Here is a 27,617-nt window from a genome sequence, read left to right on the forward strand (position 1 = left end):
ATATCAGAAGTATTCAATTCATTACCAGGTACCTTCCTGTTGCTACACCCCAGCAATTAAGACTCAGATGTTTGGGGGAAAAAACCAAATTCTTCCAGAAACTTTAAATTGAATTTATGCTAGTCAAGCTGATCAAATTAACATTTATAACGTGAATACCCTAGAAAGAAGAATTTAAGAAATACATAGTTTTTATATGAAGAAAATTAGAGTAAGAATGCTAGCAAACAGTTGTAATCTAAGCCTCATTAACTGCAGTAAGTTACTACAGGTTTTACAATTCCTCAGTGAGGCTTCAACAGGAATCTGCTTGCGAAGTCACATGTTGCTGAACCTTTACCTTGTTCCAAGACTGCCAGCATAATAAAATGGTATATTCAAATTAAGGATTTCAAACATTTCAAATACAGACTAATGTCTAATAAGTTTTAAATGGATAAAAATCATGAGAAAGCCTTACCTTCTGCAACACCCCACGGGTACTGCCTTCCTCTAACTCTCTTGCCGTTGACTTCAATGATCGTATTACTACCTACCACAGCAAGAGGTAAACGGTCCTACAAGATAAAGTATTACTTTAAAAATCAAAATTTCTACTGCCAAAAGATACTGAAAGTATGTCCTTGTATAAACTTGATGTAAGCTAGTTTGGTGCTATAAACACTGCACTGCAGCTTACCCAAAGTGCAAGAATAGTTATGTTTAGTGACCTCTGCCTAGTTTATATACACACATCCCCCTTTGAAATGCCTTACATTGTTGTATTCTGTCTGTTTCTTAACTAGATTTACATTACTGTTACTTAGTAAGCTAAGCAACAGGCAAACCATTTCCTATTCACTCAATTGCACAGTAATTATTTATCAATTCATATTCCCACTGGCTACAAGGACTTTTACTTTGACTGGATCTTGTACCCAGTTTTCAAAGGTTTGGCAAAGAACTACTTCAAGTTCTTGTTTTCAGCTGAACCAAAAATCCCTCCAGTGTAACAAGCAACAAAGGAGCCAAGAGCAGCTTCAAGTAGCTGAAAGGAACAGTGTACGAAGCTAAGTATTTTGGACTTTTGTCCTTGCTTTTATTCTGCTCTTCTCCTTTAGGCTTAGCCCCAGAATATCTTCCATTTGTGCTATTTGTGATTATCTATCCTAGGTGATTCCCACAGTAACAAAAAAATTTAAAAGCTCTTACAGGCTGTTAAAGCTACTGAACAAACAGAAGCAAGGCTCAAGAAACATATACAAGACGGACTCAAACATAAAAGAACAAACCAAAAACACAAGTAAACAAAGAAAAAGCCTTTCAACAGCCTGACAGTCCTTTTGATTTTCTTTAGCCATTTGTCTCCATTAAGGTTTCAGTATATCAATTAGTCAGACAGCTATTAACTGTAACGCACACACTCTGTGCCACTGCACACCTCTGTCTGAAAGACAACCCTCGCCTCCTTCAAAGCTCAGAATCAGACAAAATGTGGTAAGTGGATAAAAGTCAAATAGAGATGGAATAAGAAAGTGATCTTTTAAGAGTTTATTAAATGAACATGTGATCTAGTGCACTCATTCTGAATTTTAGCCATTAAAGGACTTAAGTCACCTGTTTAAGAGTGTCATTCATTGTCTCTGCTGAGAAACAGTGACTCTTAGAACAGCCTCACATCCGATTTTTATTTTCTAAATGTTTTGGTGGGCTCTTCATTAGTGACAAAAACCTTTTCACTCTCTACCCTCCCCTCCCCCCAGTAAGCAGTTTTTCAAAAGAAAGTTATTTACCTTTATCTTTTTAACAATCTTATTTTCTTCTTCATCATCTGTTTCTGGAAATTCATATATTTTAATTTTATGTTCTTGGATTTCTTTCATTATCTAAAAACCAAAAATATGTTATTTGTTTGAGGAAGTCATACTTTGTAATAACTATTTCTTGCAGTAATCTGATTCTCCCTCCTTTTGTTTGCTATGTAAAATCCTTGCATATTAGGGCGACTAAGTTACATCACAAAACTTGCACGTTTAACACCACCAGGTGACCCCAAGGGATCATTAGTATGACCATCTCTCCTTATCCAGGAGAAGACAGGATCAGAGCCAGAGCCTCACACCTAACAGAATACTATCCATCAATACAAGGCAGCAAAAATCAACGTCAGTTTTCTACAATGGGGCAAACAGATTTACACTAATAGGAATTCTACCTGTATATGCAAAACCTAATACAATACAGCTTAAATTCTCAGACTAGTCTCGCAATTGAGTCCCTTAAAAAAAAAAGTTAATAGATACCTGCAGGCACACTTCAGACCTTTGAGTTCCCACAACAGCTACTGTTGTCAGTCCTTTTCTTTTCTGTTTCTAGCTCACCTGAGCATCAGTTGCTTGAAGCAGGATCACATGCTTATTTTAACAGAGCTTGTGACTGATGGATTGACTAGCAGTTAGTTGTGTTGAAAAATATTTACAAGCACTAATGAAAATTTCAGAATAACTGACAGTGTCATCAAAAATGAGACTGCGCTGTTTTGGTGCTTGATTTGTCTGAAGGGTATTTTTAAAAAAAGCTGATTAGTTTTCCAGAATTTTAGAATGGAAAAATATTAGACCATTTAGCTGACAGCTACACTGCAGAGCCCTGGGGAATATTTCTGGTTCATGGGTTTGCAGTCTTATAAAGAACATAAGTTTCTAATTGATGTAAGGACTTATTTTCAAAGTTTGATTTGGGAAAGTCTCCCCTATTTAACATGAACTCATTGATAAAGCTGCTTATATATTAAGAAATATTCTGCATTTTACCATTTTTCCCCCCTTTACATAAAAAAATCAACCATGAAATGCAACCAAAACAGACTTCAGGTCTACAGCACCTTGCTTAAGTTTCTCCAAGGCAGAAAATGTCCTTTAGTTTTTAATCTTAAATCAAGAGTTTTGCACACAACATCTCTTAATGCCAACTTCTTTGCAGAATTTGCGTTCTTCTAAACTAGGACTGGACACAGTTCAATAAAACAAACTTCAAGCCTTGTCTTGTCCTGTTGTGGGTGCTCCTTATCTTCCTCATAGAATACAGCAAAGCCTAAGTGTTCTACTCTGATTATGTAGTTGAAATAAAACATAAACCACTTGGAGACATTAATACCAAATTTATTCTACAAATACAAAGAAATTATATCAGTTGTATCAATGTTAGAATTATCTCACCATCTTTAAAATGCATTAACACAGCCCAAGACTGAACAACAAGTATACTGATTCTCATCTAATACCTGAGGCATCTTTAATATAGTGCATCAACATGAAAGCGAATACCACTATACAATCAATAATACTGTAATACCTTTTTTTTTTAAACACTCAACTTCTATTAGGCACCTAAATCTTGAAAGCTCCCTTCTTCCCTTACTGATTTTTATCTCAGCAGTGAATTATTTCACTTGCCAAGAACCATACTACACTTGAAACCTCTTCCCCTGAGGATAGAAACAAGATTATTTCACCAAGAAATATAATTAAATCTAGAGATATAAATTACTTAGCTTTGCTCTCTCAAGTCGTTGCTTCAGGGTTTAAACTTTGCATGTAAGAAGTTAAATCTCAGCATTTCCATAGGGACCAACTTACTAAATTATTCCATGTTGTAAATATTAATCTTTCAACTCACCTGTTTTTTAAACTGTTGGCATTCCTCAGGTGTAAGTGTGTCTGCTTTGGCAATAAGTGGAATGATATTCACTTTTTCGTGCAGGCGCTTCATAAACTCTATATCCAAAGGCTTAAGTCTGAAAGACAGCATTAAAGCTTTACAATTTATATTAATTAAGCAAGAATGTACAAATGATTTGAGATTTGTCCTGACAACCACTCTTAAGAAACTGATTTATGAATGATAGATGCTTGAATGAAATTCAAAAGGCTACCTGCACCTACTATAGGAAATCCCCTAGAACTGTACAATACCAGAAGAATAAATCGTAAGTTAATATTACTAGCAGTCATGAGACTTCTGCTAGCTGAAACTACACTCATTTAAGGAAGTGATAAGAACTCTCCTACAAAGGTAGTAAAGCTCATGTCATTAGCTGGAAGATAGCCCCATTTAAAGCCTGACTGAGAAGAGTTTACAGTTGTGAATCATGCTCTGTTCACATGCGCAGTTTCAGTTTCTGAAAGTAATGTTTATTTGTATCCTTCTTCCTGGGAGTAGGCTGTGAGATTTATTTTTTTTTAATACATGGGATTACTGAAGACTGTAAATTCTGTGGCCTGTGTACGAATGAAGTAGAAATATCTCATCTCTAAATGGCTATATATAGCAAAAAGACCATTATGAAAGTGGATGACAGTGACATGAAAACTAAAACACCCACCATATGGGTATACAAAACCATCAACTAAAGTAAAGCCACAGAGGTTTTGATGCATTAATGCTTCAGAAATACAGCAAGTTTAGTCAGGCTTAAAGGATTCACTTAAAGGATTTAACAAGATTATTTCTCATATAAAAGAAATTAGGATTAGGAACATTAAACCAGATTCATTTGGTACTCAAATTTAGCTTCTTCTCCAAACCATATATAAAAGAATAAAAGAAAATGTTTAAGAACACATACTTAACTTCACTTGAACATTTTCTACCTGCCACTGAATTTCTCAGCTTCTCAACACATTTCCATTAAATAGCTAACATTAATGCACATTGATTAAGAGCACTGGTTTGGCTATCCATTCAACTTAATGTGCTTTCACTCTCCTCGCTTCAAAAAGCTACCTAGGGCAACACCAGGTTGAAGGACAGCTGCCAAAGTGGAATAGTTCAGAAAGACAACAGTGCTCACCTCAAGGTCTTGAGCTTACAGTGGAGACTGAAGCAGGAAGCCTTTACATAAAGATCCTAGAATTGCAGAGAGAGGCTGCAATTCATTATCACCCCACTCACTTACCTGGAAGGCTTCTCCAGCCCCTTCACCTTCTCCACCTACCCCCACACAAACTAACCCATTAGTTCAGATGTTTATGAGCATACCAGCTAAAAATAGTGGTATATGTTAAACGGAAGGACCTAACCTGCATTTTTTTTTTTCTTTATAAATTGTAACAAGCTGGCTTTTACAAATAATGCAAGTCATAAGGACAAAGAGAAGTAAATTCACCTACAAATGCTTTATTTCAATGTAAATACAATCATACAGTAAGAGTAAAGAGTACACTACTTGATGGGTTACATGTGCTGCTGTCTGCACAGGAAACATGACCGAAGACTGCACCGCCACAAAAATCAGGTAGGAAGTGAGCAATGTCCTTTCAGAGAAGACAGTATCTTAAAAGAGGAAATGAATGCTAACAGCAGCACCAATTTTCTGTGCTCCATTCATTTCCTTAATTAAATGACAATTCCAAACATTTACTCCAGTAATTGAAAAACACTATGCAAACCTAGCTCAACTTTACACTTTATTTTCCCCAAGAATAACATGAAATACCTGTAGAAGGAACATACTTTTCCAGCTTTTAGCCTTACAAATTTAGTGACCAAAACTTATCTAAAGCAGTACCTTTATTTTTCCTTACAAACAATTTGTACCTCCCACTGGTTTAGAAATTTTTAACAGATAAAAGGGGGGTGTGAAGGGAAGATGAATGCTTTTTGAAGAATCTGAAAGTTAGTTCCAAAAAGATTGACTAACACAAGGAACGGATCATCTTCCTTTCCCATTTTGATTTCGCACACTAGTAAAGCAGTGTATGCCAAGGATTCAAGTGTTTGCATTTAATATTGACATGCGTGTTGAGCAAAACTGATTATTACAAACATGCGTGTTGAACACGCAATTAAGGCAAGTCTACATAAGAAAAACTCTTCTCCATCCGCCAATATTTCTTTCCAAATTTGAGAAGTCTGTCTAGTTCAAAATGACTAGAACCATTCCAGTGCTAGCTACAGAAGCTGAGCATCATAGTTGGCATTTTTCACTGCCTGAGAAATATTCCTCAGAATTCCTTCATTACTCCCTTCAAGTTTTACTACTTTTGACCCATACAATAGAATAGGCTACTTAGCTTCTCCTCCTTCCAGTTTTGAAGGTGTAAATTAAGAGTTTGAGAAATTTAATCAGTTATAATACCACGATAAAATGCTAAGCAACCAATTCCAGATACAGTCAATCTGCATCTAACACATCCTGGAAATGCAGTTCCTTCTCTCTACCACTAGATAGAAGTCTGATCAAGTTAAAAACTAAGCAAGGGTGGAAGACTGCATAATAATTGAAAAAATCCAAAATGCCAATATTGGAATTGCCACTACACAAGAGTTTACACCTAAAGTGAATTAAATCATGCTTATAAGGATGCATGAAACTTCCCATCTTCAATTTATCATTAAAATCAAAGGGAGGGAGGAAGAATGAAAAGTTAAAATCATGTTGCTTGAAGTATAAACCAGTTTCTCCTTCAAATGTGAACAAAAGACATAGATACAAATAGTCCTGGCACTTATGAACACCTGTGTATTTTTAATTGTTCTAATACTATTTTTCTTGTTATGCAATTAATGTGCAATCATGTTTTCTGGTGTTCTAACTTATTACTTGTCTGGCTTGCTGATGTTTGACAAGCCAAAGTAAGCTCATCTTTGAAATTAAGCATGGTCCGCAGGCCACTAAGAAAATCCTATTTGGAACTTTACATAACTAAGAAAGCCAAATTTGGATGTTTATCTTGGTAAAAGACAGAGAAAGGAAACATAAAATACATTAATACAAACCCATGTCCTGAAGGAGCAATGAAGTATAAACAACACTGCACTCTATTATCTGGCATCTGACGTCTGTTCACTCGAGATTCTGCATTCAGGTAGTCCTCAAATTTACTGTCAATGTAGTCGATAACTGGCTGCCAACTGCAGAGGTTAAATGAATAAAAACCTGTGAGTTATATCATTTATGTAAAAAAGTCTGTCTTTACTAAGAAATAGATGTACACTATTTCCCCATGGCTTGCTTTGTTTGTTTGTTTAAAATTAAGAGACTTCAACACAGCATATTTTGAGTGACCAGCTCCTCAACATACATAGCTCTAAAGATACAATCTGTGAGTTCACTGAAAAACCCTTTCAAACACAATTACCTTCATTGTAATAGCATTAAATAGAACACTTAAGAACAGTAGCCAAAGGAATACGCTTTACTGGTCACATCTGGTGACAGCACAGAAGTGGGTTCTGCACACTGCATGTGTGGTTAAAGAGCCAAATGCTCCATTCACTTTAAAGGGAACAGCTGACAGCATTTCAATTGAGTTATAAAGGTACTTGGAACTACAGTAGTTACAGTTTTCAGCTAACTGAAAAGTTTAAAAGCGTTAATATTTTAACTGAAGATCGAAGTGTGCATTTTAAAAAAAGTCACAAGGTATTACATCTCACACACAAAAAATACAATTCGGAATTACTGCGGGAGAAGATAAAAAGAATGTCTTACCAATTACTATTATCCACAGCATCTCCAAAGCCTGGTGTGTCAACTATTGTAAGTAGTAACTGAACACCACCCTCTTTGATTAAAACTTTTGACTGCTCAACCTGTAAAATGAATAAGGTAAGATTAAATTTTTAGCAATTTAGTCACCCATCCTAAAACACTGGGGAAAGCATTCAATGAATAAGAAGTCTCACAAAGAATTGCTAACTTTTCTGTTTCAGAGGGATACTGGGTCCATGTTCTACTTATAAAATCCCCATAATTTGATAATCATTCATTATTTTTTTTAAAGCAAAAAAGGGTAATTATTTAAATAAAGTCAGTGATAAAAGAACCCATCTAAGTATATAGGATATCTTAATATTTTAACTTCTGTCAAAACAGGAAAAACCCTAACCAACAATACTAATGCCAGTATTAAAAAAACCACATATGTTCTGAGATATCCAGACATTCTGTAAACCAGGCATTGGTTATACTTAAAGATGTGAACTTTGGTCACGTCAAAGAAAATTACACTTTTCAAAACTAATCCTCCCCCCAAGCACCTTAGACACTACACATTTCTAGTCCTGTTAATGTATTTTTAAGAATACATTTATTCTTCAGCCAGTATAATGCTTGGGAAAGGAGTCACAGAAAGCGATGGTTTCCTGTTACCATCAGATTGATATTGGAAAGTAATACAATCTAGCTGCAATCTGCTGAGATAGACTTCACGTGACCATAATGGATTGGTTCCTGTTAGCTCGGGTCACTGATGGAAAGCTGGCTCAGAAGGTAACTGCATCAGCACAAGGCACGATGCAAGATCTGGGCGTAAGAACGCGTGCATCGAGTTGCGACTGTCCATCTGCAGCACAGCTCAGTCAGTTTGCAGTAAGCATGTCAAACAGATTAAGCATATCATGACAGAAAATTTAGGCTAAACAGCAAATAGGCTGCTACCCCCTTCTTTCTACTAATATCTCAGTAATTATTAATCATGCCAATGTCAGGTGTATCTGCCTGAGAAAGTGCTGTACGCCACTGTCGTATCCATCAGTCTGATCCACAGCAGTAAGAAATTACAAACTCATGTTAGCATGTTGGCTCTTTCCAATTGCTCACACATTTAATGATAGTTTTTTCCCTGATTTTAAGATAATTTCTATTAAATCACTAGTGACACTGTTTTCTAGATATGGATTCAAGGAATCAACCATGTAAGCCATTTATTCAGAGCCACACAGAAGTTGGCAGACATTGATGCCACCTTGTTGCTCATTGCTTAACATTTCTTAAGTCTCCTGAACCCTAACTGAGGACAGAAAAGAAGGTTATATTTAACTAGGTGAACACATGCTAGAACATTCAGTAATGAACTTTCAAAGAGAGTAGAAATTTGGATAATAAATACTATCTGGATGGTCTCTTGACCAGCTCAAGATTTGAGAGAGATCACATCTATGCTGCTTAAGCGCTTGTACATGCATAGTTATATAGATGAAACAGACTCTCTCACAGCCACACCTGAACATTGTTGTAAACATTTTGCAGTCACGGGTTATGTGATGCAATGTAAACCTAAGAGATAAATTAACACTCTGCAGAAAGTCAAACTAAATACCTCTTGCACAAGCAAAACACCAATTCTAATTCAGAAGAGAATATACAGAAACACAGAAAACAGTAACTAACTGCAAAGAAAGCTCCACATTTAACCTCTGAGTATGCAGGATGCTGTTTTTATCTACTAATCGGTAGGGATCCTATCCGAGCTAGATCAATAGCTTTCACTGCTTGGTCTCAGAAAGTTAACTCAGCTACACTATGGCTGTCTGCAGCATGCAATTGTCATGAGCTGGTTCCTCACCTAACCAAAAGACAAAAACCCATCATTAAGGCAGCTTCATAAAACAAGACTCCCCAACACTGGGCTACCCAAATGCTTGTCACAGAAGAATCCAGGTTGGGGTGGACTTCAAGGCCACCCAATTCCATTTCCTACTTGAGCAGGCCTTACTGCAAGGTTAGAAAGGTTTAAGAAATAAAAAAAACCCAACACACCAGTGTAAGACACTACCAAGTTACCCTTTCACTAACTGTACAACACCTATCCTTCCTTAAGCGTCCAGTCCAAAGCCATGAGAAACTAGGAATACATTCAGTGCTATAAAAACTTCCATTTTAATTGTGGTGAATGTATTTTTCACCCCCCAAGAGTTCCACAGAGAAATTTTATTGTACACAGTCAATGCCAGAACTCAAGACAGTAATCCCCAGCCACAGAGTCAACTCAGCCAAGAGTTTACTACTCACAAGCTTTAGCACACAGGAGATTAACTTCTGATTCCTCGCATTCTTTTTGCTATCTTGCATATAGTAACCACAAAGTCCTCCTATAACCAAGCTCTCAGCAAGGATAAGAAACCTGTAACATTTTCAAAATACTAGAGATGACAGTGTTAAGAGCCGTATTCTTGCCAAGTGCTAAAAGGTATTAGCTTTATTCTCCAGCACAAAAATTCCCAGCAAAAACCATTAAATTATTAAGCACTCACAGTGGAATGCTTTTACAAAAGAAGCAATTAATAAAACATTATCTTGAATGTGTGTTTATAACAAAGGAAAAGGAAGGTCAGGAGATCCTCAGAAATGCCACGCCAAACATTTTTCCTGATTCTGTATGCTTGTAAAATGTAAGTGTGGCTGAATTTGTGGAGTCACCTTCTGACAAATGGCCTGCAGTAACTGAATCTCTGCAGACAGTGCTAGTAACTTGCTGGGTGATGAGGATTTAAATTTATTCTTACTTTTAATAAATTCATGTAGGTATCCTGCTATCATAGCAGGGTTTTCAAAAACCTACAGAACAAGAAACACTAGTTGATCAAATTCAAATGTCCTATGCTTGTGTTGTGGACAATCAGACTATATCCACCATATATTGTAAGTGGTAGAGACTACTGGTAAGACACCGTAGGTGAAGAACCTGCCACAAAGCTTCTGTAAAGTTGCATTTTTCTAACCTAAATGGATGTGTCCATACATGGTCAAAGACAGAGAAAGCAGCAACATCTGGAAAAGATCCAGAAAATCACTGTAAACTAGTGTCATTCATAGTTAAGCATCTAACTGCATCCTATCATCTGTTTTACAAGTATTCCTAAGGGATTCATGGAAAACATTAGCTCAACTCTTGGAATTTAAAACTTTTTAATAAAAGTCTCCTCCAAACAGCCATTTTCCCATGCACTGTAGTCAACTGGGTCACATGGGTCTCCCTGGCAGTAACTACACAGCATTCATGACATGATGCTTGTTACAGCTTGACTACTTTTAATGGATTAAACAAGCCTTTACCATACTCCATTTAAGACAGTCAAATAATGATCAGAGAAAACTATTTCATACCCCATCATTTCTGAAGTTTCCTTTGAATTCAACTGACATCATATCACTTACTAGTAACTGTTTTTCTATGTTTTCCATGAAATTAATACAAAGGACCTGCCTCACAAAACAACTTCAAACTCCAATTGTTTTCAAGCCCAAACCACAGTTTGTATTTATCTATGTGAGACTCTGTTACACAATTCCTGATCAATAAGTTATTCCCACCACATAAGAGCAGGCGATTACCACCAAGATTTTAGGATGCTCTGGTGGTCTGTCTCATCTCTACCCCGCAAAACCCTTCGCACCCTCAACTTAGAAAGGTTTACACTGGCAAAGAGTAAAAGTCCCATGGATCCAAAAAAGCAGCTCACACTGTTAATTCTTTAATGTTTGACTGGAATCACCTCTACATCATACACAGTTGCTAGCACACACAATTTTCAAGGTTGTAGGGGGAAACAATTTTATCCTCACTTAGACATTGACACTGAAATAAGACTGTTTCAGTTTCCTTCTTAAAATACTACACTTACTGATTTTACATTCATCACAAGTAACTGAAAGCAAAGCAATGTTGCACTACAAGTACAGTCAAAAAAATACTCTTTAAATAAAAGTAAGCAATGGTTTCTAAGGGAGCAGGTGGTCTTTAAAATATATTTTATTCCAATTGTATTATTTGCTAAGTCATGATAGACCCCAATTCACTACTAAAAATGGTTTTGGCTCGCTCTCGGCCACCCTCAGGCTTTCGCCCACCCAGTGGAAGTAGGAAAAAATGCAATGGCTTTTCAGCCAGGGCTCTGTTCAAGCCCTTTTTTCCCTTCAGTTTTACATGCCTAAAAAAAGTTAGGTAGAGCTTCCTGAAAAGCATGGGGGTTTTTCTGTTTTTCTTCAACCAGTACATTAATAAAAATTAAACCACCTCTGAAGAACTCAAAAAGTCAGGATGAACAGATCATCTAATCTTGCCACCTAACAGATGAAAATACTTAACTCAGATTCCAGAAGCTACACACACACAGTTTTAGTTTAATTTTTCTTACACTGATCCACCTTTAGCCAAGGTGGGACTGATTTATCTTTGAAAGGTGTCGTCTTTTTTTTTTTTTTTGTTAGTTTGTGTGTAAATTCTTCCTGTGACTTTTCCCAATATAAAAAAGTCTTCCAATGACAGGGAATCCAACCCACTGTTAAGTTATTTAAACTATAATAACAATGAACAGAACCTGAATTGGTTTAGCTTCCTCTAAACCAGTGTGTAATCAACAGTAATGAAATCACACATCTCTCTTCCAATAAAAAAGTAGTAATCCTTCTGCTTTGTTTTCCAACAGTCACTGATTATTTCATTAATATATAATAAGTATATTATACCATAACTTAACTATTTGCACACCTTTTCCATCCCACTTAACATGTCTTTGAAGCAGGTACATAAATTCAACCCTTCTAATTCAAATAATGGTTAAATGCCCCTGCTAACAAGCTTTAAGTCCATTTTGTCAGAGTCACTATGGTTTTACATTAAGCTGATAAAAATAGCCTAATAGACATGAGCAAAGATCAGAAAAAAATAAATATATTGTTAATCAAACTCAGGATGTTCAAAAGATTTTTTCCTAATTAGAAAACTGATATTCTGCAACAAATGTATTTTGTATTAGTATTCAAGCTTTTGATGTTGAGCTAACAGACAAGCAATGTCATTTAACCTTCATAGTATGAGCATAACTAACTTTTTCCTGGCTCTGTAGTAATTATTCAGTGTTCCGAGATTGGAATAAAAAACCTTACCCAAAACCCCAAACAAAAACAAACCAAAAGCCCCCCAAAACAGTAAGGTCAGTGGATCATAGCATCAGAGCACAGTTATTCAATTCCATTGAATAAAAAATGCATTCAGTTTTACAGCTTCTGTCTAGCACCTTTTGCATACGCTCCTAACTTAACACAAGGCTTAGTCACTTTATGACAACTCTGTAATTGCGCAATCACTTCAGCCACAGCTGAGGTGGTCTGAGTCTGTCATTTTGCAGCTGGAGGAACTCTGCTGGACAACAGCAGCAACGGTGAGCATGCCCAGTCCCCATCTGTTTGAAGTTAGATTATCACATGCTATCTTCACCGAAATCTTAAACAAGTGTCTGATGCGCATCAAGAGAGATGAACAGAGCTCATGCATCCTTATTCAGCTGCTCACCCGCAGAGGCAGAAAATACCCCACTGAAGCGTAATGATCTCCTAAACTACCCACGACAAGGGGTTTTAGGGCACATCTATATATTTCTACAGATATACTCAATATTTTAACAGATAATAAAACATTCCATTTTCAAACAGGACTGCACCCGTATGAGGTTTCTAAAGTACAGGCAGCACACAAAGTACTTCACTTCAGGGCTCCCACACTTCAACAGGCTACAAGTTTCAGAACCTAGAAGTTTTGTATAGCTAAGGTACACTGAATATTTCTTAGTGGTTCACATCATAGCTAAACTTATTTGAAATATAGGTGCTTATGTGACAACTGTATCACCCTACATTACTAAATTGCAACTTATATTGTTCAAGCTGCAGTTTTCTCCCCCGAACGTACCTGTACAGTCTTCTTAATTCTGTGTGAAGGACCTGGATACTCTGGGGAATACAATTCTGTTAAGAATAATGAGTTGATTAATGTTGATTTTCCCAGTCCAGATTCACCTGGAAGAAAACAGAACAGTTTCAGTAAAACCAGGAGTATCACACTGAGTATAAACATTTAGATCTACATTTCAAATACCCTTGAAACGTAGTACCTGAAAACATGCACTGCGCTCTAAGGCTTTAAGAAACTACCATCTTTTCCAATTTCAAGGAAAACCCTGCAAATCCAGCTGTCACTGTTGGATTCTACAGACATTCATTTTTCTGATCACATTAACTACTGAATGCATTTAGCATTTCTCCATTGCTCCTATTACAACACACAAAGATGATATTACCCCACATTAAATATTATAAACAAGCTATCTTCCTGGTATGACTTCCTATCATAATGCCAAAGCAGACTAAGCTATCTCCTTTACTTCAATTATTATTTGAGAGTCTTATTGTCAGGGAGGGGATAAAAGATGAAGGGGGAAAGGGGGAAGAGAGATTGAGATTAGTCTGGGCTAACTACTAAAGCCACAAGAGCTAAAATGAAGTTTCAGAACTATGTGGTTTGCCTGGGAATTTTATTGTTGTTGGGGCAGGGAAGGGGGATAGGATTTTGTTTGTTTTTTGGTAATTTGTTCATAAGCAACAATAAGTCAGCCTTGCTAAAGAATCTGGAGACACTACTGTCATGACAATCCAAGCAAATACAGTTACAATTCCCACAGCAAAGACTACTCCCCATTTACAGCTCCACAGAGACAGGAGCAAGAATTTCAGATCAACTACTCACTACAGTGTTTAAAAAGACAAGTCTTTTGCTTAGTTTTGGATTGTAAAGAAACTACTTCAACACAATTCACACTGGTATGAGAACTAAGGGAAAAAAATATACAAAAATGATGCTTTCTGTTTAAGTTTTCATATTCATGCTGTTAGTACATTGACCTAAACAGAAACAGTCACACAGAAATTTGCTCTTAAGCTAATGAATTTTGGTGCAAACTACACACTTTCACTGAGGAAGGAGAATAAGCTACACTGCCCCCACAATTTGAAAAGACAAAACCTAACCCGCTAATCCCTCCATCCCCAACAAATAATGGTTGATTTAGAGACTAAACTCAGAAAGCTTCAAAACTTGTCTCAAGATAAACATCCTTGCTTAGTGCAAGTAATCGAGAGTTACAAAACAGAAAGTAGTTACGAACCTCAGTAGACAAGACCTTGTCTCCACTGTAATAGCCGGCTCGATTTCATACACAAGCTAGCTTATACACATCAGCCATCTCGATTACAATGGTGTAGCACAAAGTCTGCAGTACTGAACAGAGCAATCTGATTAGCTATACTGTAAATGGATTAGCAGCTGATGAAACATTGCAACTAGAGCTCCTGCAGGCTGGCTACATTATTAGTAGTGCTTGTTCTTGAAACCCCACCCTGTCCAACAGATGAGCTAACCCATGCTGCGAGCAGGGTCTGGCTGCAGCAGGGAAGATGGGCTGCAGCAGCCAAGGAACAAGGAGATACTCAAGTTATGACCTCAAGATAGCCGTGCTGGGAACACTAACCCCAGTGTGACAGCTCTGTGTGAGCCAGAAGGGACAGGCTTGCTGACAAGCATTTCATCACTACTGCTGTAGATTTTGCCTTTTTCTGTGGTCAGATGCATTAGACATTTCAGAACTACGCAGTAAATACAGTGCCTAAAAGTGTCTGGTTGTAAGGGACACACGTCATGTACTCTGCGCTTGCAAGATCTTTAGGGCAGGGTCAGCTGCAGCTGAGAGGCTTCCCTACCAAGTTTGCAATAGAAAGAAGCTTCTGAAAAGCACAGCTTTCCAACCTCATAGCTGCAGCCAGTTTGAAGCTTAACTTTCTCCATCTCACAACTCTGCTCAAGATGCATGTATCATTCCAGTTAAACTGAAGAGTATTTTATCCACTCTACTGAACTCCTCAAGAGGAGGGCTCTGCTTTTGCAATGTACAATTCATATCCTTTCAGCGAACACCACTTTTTTAGTTGACCATAATATTGCAAAAGGCTCTCCACTATTGAAGAAAGACTTGTGTATCAGATTCTACTTCAATACACAAAAAGTGTTCTCCCTTCTATTAGGGTTATTGCTGGTCTTAACATGTTACAGAATTTGAAGTGGAAAACTCTCAGAACAACCACTTCTCCCAAAAATCACAGTGCTTGTCAAGTTGCCATTGAAATTCAACATACGGAAATAAGATTTTCAGCTTTGAAATCACATGACGGAAAACCAACAACTCGCCCTAGATGGTTCCTGCAGCTGTGGCATTCCATACCAAGTAGTTTCCAAACTGCTCAAGCATTACATCCTGATAGATTTGAGATTTGTTCCCCCCACATACACCCCTTACGGTAGCAAGAATGGAAGAGCAGTTTTGAGCTGAAATTAGTGAAAATACAAGTATGCTAAGGATATTTATGCACCACCTTGTTCCCAAAGGTGCCCAGCCTCCTAGATACTCCTACCCATGCTAACTTTAATCAATCAGTGCAGATTGTAACAGTTTAGACTGCTTAATTGCTACCAGTAATTGAGGTATTACGTGTAAGAGTTTGCATCAATATATCAATCCTGGATGCAGTTGTGCCTTAGACCATGTAAAAGTCAACACCTATGACAGTAGTAAAAGGCTATAATATCAAATAAAACAATTACACTGAAACTGCAAGTAAAAACCATAACTGTAACATTCAATATTGTACTATGTGGAGTCATGTTGCTTCCACTGTCATCAAACTGGAATTTCTCTTCTGACTACAGGGGAAGGAGAATTAGAGAAAATAAGTGTATTCGAACAATTCTAGCAGCCTTTTTGGACACATTAAAATATTCTGATCTTAGCTAGAAATAAGGGGGGGGGGGGGGGGGGGGGGGCAGGCAGCGGGAAGAAACACCCAAACAAAACCCTCAGTTATTCCCATGTAGAACCTTGCTCAACCGAAATTCACCTGAAAGGATTCCCTACTGGAAAGACTGGGAATACAGATTCCAAGGATACAATAGGCTACGAATATGACAAAAAAACCCCACAAGAGAACAGGGAAAACAAGTGGAATTTACTTTGCCTTAACATTAAAAAAAAAACAAAGACGCATCCCAAATAAAATGCATCTTCCCACTCTCAGTAAGCATTTCTGATAAGATTTTGCCCTTTCACCATTGCATGAAGTGGCATAAGGATGCAACATAACAGAACCATTTCAGCAGTAATAACTTCCAATCACTCAGTGCATCATCATGCAGTTAGATCTAGCTGCCTAATTTAGAGTGAGTGATTTTTAGAAAAATCTTACATCTTCTGTTTTTGAAACAAAACATTTCATGTTGAAAAGAAAAGAAAAAAGATACTTTGACTTTGTAGGGTAATCCTGAATCCAAGAGTTTAATTATTTTTGATATCTAGCTACTGCTTTTACCTTGCCCTCACTCGCCCACTAAATGTTTCATATACACTTCAAGTTCTCCTGAACAAATACACTGTTCTTTTTCACTATTTTGTGTCTCATGTTTATCAGCAAATTAGTGTTTCAAAATTTTAACATTTTCTCAAGCTGTTTTTCCTCTATAGTCACATACAAATACATGGAGCTGGCCACTCTTGTTGGTAGAAATAGTCATGTACTTTTACTAACACTCTCCTGTCAGTCTTGCAAAGAACAGAATCTTTTGTCAGCCCTTACAGGACTAGCAAAAGTTCCAACTCTTCTTAAGTCTACGAACTTCTAAATGGCTGTACAAATATCGGAGCTTTTCTTATACACTTGTGTTAACAATTACCTGTCGCCAATTAGCATCTTTATACAGATGGCCCATGGCACATCATTTAAAATTAACCTTGGATAGCAAAATTTCTTCTTCTGTGAAGAAAACACTGATGCAGTACTTCCCTTTTTCTCTACATAGATGAGACTAGCTGTAACATAAGAAGGGAGACGAAAAAACCCCACCACCCCAACACATTCTGCTTTTTCTTTTATATCTCAAACACCTTTTTGGGGGTCAAGAGACCACCGGCAACGGTATGCAAACCATGGTAAATACTCTCCAGAATAATATTAAAGCAGATAAGTACGGAGAATTAATAATTAAAAAACTGGAACAATGAAGTGCAATCCATGGAAACGGGGGGAAAGCAGTGCTCCAAAGATGAAAAATAAGTAACTCACTCAAGTGAGTAACTCAGGTTGTTCTCAACTGAGCTACATAAATCTTTCACCTTCATTTCTGAATCACTCCCTGTAAACGAAATCCTAATCTGTGATAACCAGTTCGAAAATATACTCACAGCTAAGTTGCAAGTGTTCAATACTTTTTTTTTCCAGTTCAACTTCTATCCATCAGCTCTTGTTATGACTTCATTACTACAAAGAAATTTAAAGTGCAAGCATCTCATCCCTATGATAACAGAAGTGAATTGTTATCCTTAAATCTTAATGCTGCTGCTTTTTTCACCATTTCACTGTTGTGGCACATTGAGAATGTGGCTATTTCCAACCTCCTCCAACTTTTCAGCCTCCGCCATGCTTACTCAAATACCTACAACAGAAATGGACAAGCAGTCCAGTTCAACCCAGCTTCCAGCTTTTTATGTAACTCCTATTGGAGACTGCTATTTTCTCATTCATATATTACATCTCCTGATAATGCACCACACTACATCATCTAGCTACCACACCACTCTGAAAATCCAGGATCAGTTTTCTACTGTATTTTTAGGTTCTTGTTTTCTAAAATCCAGGCCCTGAACTTAAAAGCATGCCTTACATTCTTAGATTTATGACCCCATGCGAGAGTTCATTAAACATATCAAGTGATCAAGATCACCAACCAATATGGAACATTCTCAGTGTGCTCTCTGCATGTTTTATTTCTTACCTCTTCATTAAATAAGGAAGAAATTACTCTTGCAGAAATCACCAGAAGTTTTTCTATTCTTCACTAACAATTACTTGGCTATCTACCAGTCAAACAACATCTCATGCTCATACCCTGTGCCAGCCAACTGCACTGCTGGGAATGTGACCACATGTGCTATCTGTACTTAGGAATTTCAAGTTGTTTTCCCAAGCCCCAGGTGGGACTACAAGACCGCCTAGGAACCACGCCCCTGCAAGGAAAAAGCTTTTGGCAATCGTAGCATCGTAAACCAAGACTTCCGTTAAATTGCTCAAAGTATGCTTCATGTATTGTCACCAAGAAGGTGACTCAAGTCTCCATCGCTGTCTCTCTTAACTGAGAACAGTAGGAACTGCAGATTCAGAAGGTGCACTAACTGCTAGCAAATCTGGTGGGTGAGAGAAGGTAACTCATCCCAGGGGTAGCTTATTAGAGACAAGCCACCAACACCGTATGTCCCAGGATAAACAAGTTTTTTTACAAATTGCACAACTTTTTTCAAAGCTTCCACTGCATTCTAAGTAGAAATCTGTACTTAGAGTTACTTGATGCAAACAATCAAAAGACAAGCTGCAGTTGCTTTACTGTTTTATCAGAATTAAGATATCCAACAACACATTTCTTCTCTGATGTGAAGGGGCAGATATTTTTAGTGCTTTTAATAGCCCCAAAGAGTTATTACAAAGGGATCAAATTCAAAAGAAAAATGTTGTACTTCTCCACAACTTACATATACAGAATGTTTACATCAAAGCATATTTTATTTTTAGCAGGTGAGCCAGCTTTTTCCATAGAATTTTTTCCATTTTATAAATTCTAATTATTATGACAGTTTTTGCTTAAAATAGAATCCCATCAGTTTGATGCTGGTGACTCAAAGAGGGGTAAAAAGCTTGTCAGAAGTCAAGAAAATAATGCGTTCCATTTTCTTTCAGCCTTGTACAATTCACAGCTTATGTGCACGACAGCACCTGCAACTTTATGTAGACGCGCAATAGCTTTGACGGCACTGTAACACAGTTTTTTGCTTTTATACAGAAGGGAAGCTACATGAATAATCAAAGAGTCTGAACTACACCAAATAGTATGATGGAAATGTCCTCTCGCTGAGGGGGAATGATGCTCTGCCATGTCATTATAGATGACCACAAAAATGGAGACTACAAGATGCTTTTAATTTTAAGTCTGATTTTAGAAGCTTTCGTAAAGACTAGTTCCTGCCTTCAGCGCTTTACAAAATACGAACCAACATTTCGATAAACATACAAAAACATCCAAATGAACCCCATCAGGAGCAGGGGTGGGAGCAGCACTGTGCTACACAGCTGCTCCCACATATCTGCAGTTCCATCATGTAGGACGGTGTCCTGTGAAATCCTGCAAAAAGTTCAACTTTGTATTTTACAGACTTTTATAAAGGAAAGAAAGCCAAGCTCCACCATTTCATAACTTGAATTTGGAGCATAAATCATGGACGTAGCATCTGTTAGAGCCACAAAGCTGATCCTAGCAAAACAGAGTAACAGGGAAGTCTACAGCAATAAATTCACTTTTGCCTATGAGCAACTGCATCAACAGCAACAAAATTTCAGCATTCAGGATGCAACAAGACAATCTAATCAACTTTCTTAGAGCAAAATTTAAGTTTTAAGTGCAATAACTGAAGACAGACTCTTGGCATATCGTTCTTGTCACAGATACCCTTTAAATAATTCAGAAAAGCCATTAAAAAAGCAGGGAAGAGAAGTACTTCAGAAGAAGATTGTAAAAGATTCTAGATGGCATTTTTCAAGTACTGTTATTTCCCCTCAAAGCAGAAACAGTTCATAGCTTTCTGTAACTGGCAGATTAAAACAGCCACGAAACAATGACTTAACATCACAGGTGAGATTTTGGCTGCTGCCAAAAGAAATGGTCCCGTGCTCCCAACCTACCACTTGCACTAGAATTACTAATGCAGCATGGTGAGGCAAGAAGCAATCGAACGAACCAGGGCATTAGTGGCTTGAGGATGGGAAAATGAGGGAAAGAAGACACCAGGCAGATGAGGTAAGTCAAATCTACAGATTTCCAAAAAGAGAGGATGGCAGATGTAAAAATCTGCATTTAAAACTAGACCTCTTCTCTGCAAGAAAACAACCACCAATTCACAAGTAAAAGAATTTGTGGCACTTCACAAAAAAAGTCACATTTGTTTTAATTACCTATATAGGCTTTGCTCCTGGTAAATAGCATGTTTGCAAAGTAGCAATTTAAAATAGGGTATGTTACTTCTTTAAGCATGAGGCAAAAGAAGCAAGTTTTCAGCATTTTAAAAAAAGTTCTAGTCTAGTAAAACCAAGGAACCAAATTCACAAGTTTCTCTTCATTTTTAGTTCTTCAACATGACTGCAGATGAAAAAAATACACCCCAGGGCATTAGTCCACCCATATCTAGTACCAACAACAGCTGAAATGTGACAACCTGGGCTTCAGCATCCAACCCTGCATGGAATTACAAGTATGTAATTAGCAGCTGCAGCCCAGGCTTGCCAAAGCTTACCTTGCTTTGTTTTCTGTATTACTTAAAAGAAAACTCCTATGTCTGATCAAGCAGTAGTCATACTGCAATGCAGTTTCAGAGGCATTAGAGGCAACAAGAAGTTGTCAAAACTGACCTACATGGAAAATCTGAATGCACAAGTTACCCATGAAATAACTGGGTTAAGAGATTCAACTGGAAATGACAGAAGCTGCAGAGCTCCAGGACAACAAATCTTTTATGGTTAAACTCCGTAACGAGCATGTACCTTGAATTTTCACAGGCTTTTATGAAGCCAAAATAAAAAGCCTTCACAAGATAAGACAAAAACCATATTGCTTCAAAATGAAAGAAAGAGGAACAAAAACAGTTGTGAAAGATGCTGAAGGAGGAAGGAGGACACTCTCTTTAAGACTAAGAAAACATATATCCAAGACCACCACTTGGTCTGGAAGAATTACCTGTCTAGAGAAAGCTGCAGAGCTGGACTTACTCTCTGGAGACATACACAGTGACAAATGTAATTTATTAAATTCCCCAATTTGCCATCTATACATTACTATTGACAACTAATTCTACAGCATTTCCAATACATAATTTCTAACTTCTGCTGACTCAAGCATGAAAGGTATATTAATCAACAGATCACAGATTAATTAGTCAAAGTAGGATCTTTCATTACTCGGGCAGAAATAAAACCCACACAGCTATCTGCCTGCTGATATAAAAATAACAAAAGAGTGATTGGGTTTACTTAACCTTTTAGACTAAAATACTTGGTACAGATACAGGGTCAACACCTTGAAGACAGTATAGCTTGCATTACTCACATTCTACTTAAGAACAAGAATTATTAGATCAACTCAAGCAAAAGGAGAGAAAGGTGAAGCACATCAGGCAGGATGTTACTCAAAAAACCACTCAAGTGATACATCTAAGGCATGAATATCACAGAAAATTTCAAAAGGGCAAAAAAGAAAACTATTTTTATTAACATGGAAACTAATGAGTCTCTACATAACTCTACAAAGAGCACCTAGCTTGACTTACTCAACACTGCATCAGCTCTTCCCTTGAAAATTTATGCATGAACACAATAAAAACTACCTGAAGTAAGTGTTGAGTGCTCTCAAAATAACTCAGGTGGGACATTCTGCTATTAAGCCAATCCACAAAAATCTGTCAGAGAACTGAACTTAGAAGATTCCTAGTGCTAGTCAAAATTTCTTTCAATACCTTATACCTTTGTCTCTTGATGCCTTCTCTCCTTAATGTCTTTGGAAGCACTTGTTATTGCAGGCAGCACAAAGGAAACTATGTTAGGACAAGACACTTAGCTGGCACAAGTGGCATGAGAAAGTTACAACTAGCGTGATAGAGTTCTGCAAATTTACCCCAGTGGTATTATTTTGGGGGCAATGAGGAATGAAAAGTTAGGGCAATGCCATTTGCAAGTTAGGATAATTCTGCTTTTCAATATTTGATGTAGTGTTAAGTCAAACAAGGAGTGAAAAGATCGCAGAGATGTGCTTTGCTGGATACACTGCTGCCACTTCTAAGCAACCTTGACAAAATACACAAATTTGATACCTCAATTACTTGGGGGCGGTTACATGCTTTTGTTTCCATAAGACAGCTTCCATTGTAGTCATAAAAATGGGTACTTTATCTCTAACAAAGGCTGAGGTAGGCTGGAATAAGCTTGTGTTGTCAAGACTACACCCTTTTAATATGGAGAGAAGAACTGTTTTGCTTAAGTGCTAAGCCATTGCTTCCAAATTGCTGCCACCACTATTTAGTTTTCTAATAATTACTTAGAGGAAAACTGAGCCACTTTTGTAGCCAACAACAGAAGCATACATTTACAAAGCTGAAAGGAAAACAGATAGGTTTGATAAGGTGATATCCTAAGACCTGCCTAGTGAGCTTGCTGTGTTTTGCAGTGGATGAGCTTGAAGGACAGACACGGGAGGTGGACCAGGACTCCTTCTGGTATTCCTGCCAGCTAGGGAGGACACAGCCCAGAGCCAAGGACGCAGAATCGGGTAAGTCACAGGCTTGTCCTTTACAGAAGGTGAGGATGATATGCAGTAAGTTTAGGCAAAAGAAATACAAAACATAATTCTTAAAGTATTTTCTCACATAAATTCTTAAATCATTCAGTCAAATGCAATATAAAAAAAACCACAATACTGACTTGGTAAGTTAGTGAAAATCTGTCATCCTCCCTTCTCTCTCAACATCTGCTGAGTGCTCAGCTATTGGTTTCTGCTATGCCTGGCACTGATGTAGCAGAAAAGTGGTGAATAAATACTTGCCAATAGTCAGTTTTCTCTAAATTAGCAACTTTGTATATATTCCACATTTTTGTCAGGACTGTATGCTTCCAAGACCTAAAAAAAATAAAGAAATCTTGCAATTTCTCCTCCACTACAGCGTAACAGTATTCCTTTAAATTAGCCTTTTAAATGTAAAATATCACAAAAATCTCACTTCATCTCCTATTTCAATATTTATGCTACTCTAAGGCTCTGAGTTTCACTGTGCATTTTAAAGTTACTTGCTTTTGTAGGGCTAGCAGCACATAAAATATTTAGTAATTTCTACATTCAGTAAGTTAGAATATGAGGATACTACCTTTGCAGTACCATGGATTTTCATTTTATCTGAACTTCAAAATCTGAATTGAAAAAGTCTCATGTTGCTCTCCCACAGCAAAAAGCTTCCCACTCCTCACGTGCCATCTTTAAGAACTTGCTTGGGTAATTGTCAGATTCCTATTCAAGTTTGTTGTTGTAAGTGGTATCTCATATACTTGTTCATACTGAGATAGTGATTCTACTAGTGAGACTTTTTAAGAAAAGCTTCAGTGATGCATGGAAGTCCAAGTAAGATATATCTGATTAATATGTAGTTATTTATTTACAGTTTAACATATGTGAAAGCTCCCCATTTAATAAAAACTTGGGAAGTCATTTGAAAATATATACAAATAACGTTTCCATACCCCGCAAATGTTTCATTTGAAACACACATCCTAAACAACTGATTTAAAGCCAAGACTGTAAGCATGCTAAATGATGTGTCATTTACAAAACTAAGTTGTTCTTTTTAAGACAAAGAACAAAGACTTGCCTTCACCCTACATCACACTGGGCAGCTGCAACAACCAGTATTTCAAAAAAGTGTCAACTCAAAAGCATGTCGCCAAAGTGTAGAGTTATGCATCCATTAACATCAGCCAATCTGATGCATGACTTCAGCTGAGCAGTGCTACAGGTTGTGCGCTTCCCCTGAGCTCTTAATTTCAGACACATACAGAATCCACAAAATACAATTTTTAAACATGTATCTAGGAATATTTTTCAATCACATCCTCCAAGACTGACTTGTACATAGCTTCATTTAGTATTTTTAGTATGAAGGTATCCTTAAGATAAGCTGCTCTTCCAACTATAGAAATCTTAAAATTCTTAAGTAAAACTCTCTCAGGCATAAACATAGATCCTTCATTACAACCACCACAGTATAGTTAGTAATTACAATGCTGAAGATTCTTAGCCAAAAGCAAACATTATTTCAATGCAACCGAGGCTCACTTTGACAAGTTTCTGAGACAAATACCTCACTGTCATATCAACCAGTACTGCCACCAAAAAAACCAAGTTAAACCCCAGCCTCCATGCCACCCCTTCTTCATGCCAACACAAGATTTTTCTTTTGCCATGCTGCAAACTGACTGAAGACTAACCTTCCTTGGAGCTCCTAGAAAACTCTCCAGCTGGATTCGCATGCTAGTGCTATTAGTTTGGCCCAAATTATTGCCATTTGGGCCTAGTGCTATTAGTTCTTTCAGCAGCAGCAGGGACTTAGGCCAGGTTAAAATCTGAACTTCAGCCTAGAGGAACAGCTGCTATTGTTGGATCACAGTTTTTCCTAATTAAACCAGAATGACACTTCATAAATGCCACTGAGGCCAGTACGCCTCTTCAAGTACTTAAAAATTATGGTGAATCAGTTCCATACTCTTATTTACGCAAGTGACACCCTCTACATCAACCAAACTTTCCTATTCAAGCATCTCCAAAAGGTTGTCCACTGTATTAAGAAACAGTGTGAAAAAGGAATTCCAGAATCTAAAAAAAAGACGACTCAGTAAAAAAAGCTCTACAGAACAACTAGTCAAAAAAAGGCTAACCACATATGGAATGCAGAGTTTAATTTTTTCCCCTTCACTTTGTTCTGTTTTTCATTAAGCAAGAAAACCCTTCAAGTTTTTGGTTGGGGTTCCCCACCCCCACCCCAGCAAACAAAAAGTACTCAAGTCTCATTTTCCTAAAAGTCACTGTAACCTGGTTTGGGAAAAGACGCTGACAAGTACACAATACTGAAATGAAAATACTCATTTAAATTTTACAGTTTTTAAAGATGTGCAATGACTGAAAAGTTAGAAAAAACGAGAAAAACTGCAAACCTTGAAATAAACAAGTCTAATAGTGACTCCACTGCCACATTAAAAAAGTGGTTTTCTGTACAGTGTTTTATCCATTAACATCTGTGACGCTAATCGTCCTTGCCATGTTCCAATGGGAAACCTCCCAAAGGAATCAGCGATCTTGGAGACAGCAGCTCTAGTTATTTTCCAGTGGTAACTTCATGCTGGTCACATTACAGATCTACCAACATTAAAATGATCGAAAGACGACTAGAAAAAGGCAGTTTGCTGCATGAGATTGGTCGGTGGAAAAAGAGTCGTGTCAAAGAAATTCACTGGTATCAATACGAAAAAAAAGCAGTCAGATGAGGTAAAGAATTGCAAAAGAGGGTCATGGCTAAGGCTGTGACTGCCAAGGAATTTGCATTGATTCTAAGATTTTTGAAAAGGAAGATGCTAGTCTGGACTCTTCCTAGCTGCTTCCAAATGCTACAGCTAAAATAGGTCATTGTGTAGTACAACATCCTTGTAAAAGGGGCGGGGGGAACTTTTATAGTTTCCATAACATCAGTTAATTCAAACTTACTATGATGAAAAAAACAGGGCAAGTTTTTGTACTTGAATATCCATAGTGTTATCAGGAACTCTGTTCTCAAAAGTAAAGGCAAGACAACAGCCAAGTCAAGATCACAAAAATGAAGGCCTAAAAGAAGCAGCCTAAAAGGCAGGGAATTAAAAGGATGAAGCCAGCAGATTTAGTAATGTTGCACTGTAAGGTGTCTCAAACATCAATACTCATGAGAAGGTAAAGCAGCATGCAAGCACACACCAGAACCAACAGAAAACCTGGGGTTGGGATGAGGGGAACTTGGAGAAGAGAAAGTTGGAAAGTCTTCAAAAAGTATAAGGAAGTTTGAATAAAATTGAAAAATAATCTGCTAGCTATATCTGAAAATGGTAGCTATGCGTAGGCAGCCCAAATCTACACTGTTTCTGAACACAACTTCTCAACAGCGAAGCACTTAAGCCATGCAGACTAATCGGAGAGAAAGCAAGGACAGAGTCCTAAATCAAGTATCATACCAGGAGAGCAGTACTAGTTACCCCAGCATTCAATTATGCTGGACTGAAATAGTCCTACAGAAAAATCAAAGCTGTGGAAAATGGTTTTAGGCAAGATTCAGACTTCAGCAAAAAAATCTCTGCTGCACCGAGCTGTGTTACAGTGTACATCAATAAGTCCTCTGCTCTCCCAAGAATATTCCTTCCAAAAATAAACTCACCATGAACAACCACAGCAAACTTCCTCTTTACATTATGTGTTTCAGGTTAACTACTCTTTACAGTTTGAACTAAATTCATCTATTTGTTTAAAATAAAGATCAAGGTTGTCACTACCACCCCTGCAAAACATCATCTTTCCTTACAAATTTCCATGAAGTTGTTTTTTTCTTCTCTCATAATGCTTCATTTGAATCATAGGCCTAAATTGCTCCAGAGATAATTCAGGTGCTGAAATGACCAACATACCATAATCAGACATAACTTGCTACTTTTACCACCAGTTACATTTCACAACATCCTCCACCCCCTCAGTCGGAGATGCAGCACTGCAACCTCTATTAAGATGCTGTACTTTTTCTTTCAACTATACAGGTAAGTTCAAAATTAAAAAAAAATCCTTCTCTATTAGCTAACTTCCTAATTACTAGAAAAAGGAGCATCCTCCTGCCTCTAGCCCCCTGCAAAAAGAATGAGCTGCATAATCTTGTCTCTTAAATCTAAGGGCTTCCCCTCGCCCCATCATGACCATAAGCTGTGTTTTCTCTGCTGCTTAAAACAATCCTGAAGGACTGGACAAAGTTTGCATATTTCTGGGTCAAACTTTTTCTTAAAATATACCTAGTTATGATTCTGAAAGGAGTAATTTAAAGTGTATGCAATAAAGATTTAAGTTGAAATACTTTTTGAAAAATAAAGTATTTCAAGTAGCCACTCCTGAAGTCCTTGTACCAGGCCTACTGAAGGTATTTCAGCAAAAAGCATATGCCAAAGTTGGTTTTTTTGGGGTTGGTTTGTTTGTTTGGGGAGGGGGGCAGGGAATGGACAAAGATGGACAAAGCATGACACACGTGGTGTTTTTTAATTTTAAAGGCTTCATTGCATGAGTGAGGGAGGCCACAGTGACCTGGATGGCTTTTTCCAGTCCCAAAGTACAGATATT

The 27,617-nt window shown here is 37.4% G+C and overlaps 1 protein-coding gene across 1 annotated transcript in view; it reads right to left on the reverse strand.

The window, feature by feature from the left end:
- SEPTIN7 (septin 7) overlaps positions 1-27,617 on the reverse strand; it is a gene marked incomplete at its 5' end in the record, with an annotated part of 63,762 nt that overhangs the window by 13,800 nt on the left and 22,345 nt on the right. Inside the window, 6 exons of the mRNA XM_059819082.1 lie at positions 461-557; positions 1,773-1,865; positions 3,658-3,775; positions 6,760-6,894; positions 7,475-7,575; positions 13,455-13,561. Coding sequence (XP_059675065.1) covers positions 461-557; positions 1,773-1,865; positions 3,658-3,775; positions 6,760-6,894; positions 7,475-7,575; positions 13,455-13,561 — 651 coding nt within the window. The remainder of the gene's footprint in view (positions 1-460; positions 558-1,772; positions 1,866-3,657; positions 3,776-6,759; positions 6,895-7,474; positions 7,576-13,454; positions 13,562-27,617) is intronic.

Source organism: Gavia stellata, chromosome 6 (assembly GCF_030936135.1).
Source record: "Gavia stellata isolate bGavSte3 chromosome 6, bGavSte3.hap2, whole genome shotgun sequence".
Taxonomy (NCBI): domain Eukaryota; kingdom Metazoa; phylum Chordata; class Aves; order Gaviiformes; family Gaviidae; genus Gavia; species Gavia stellata.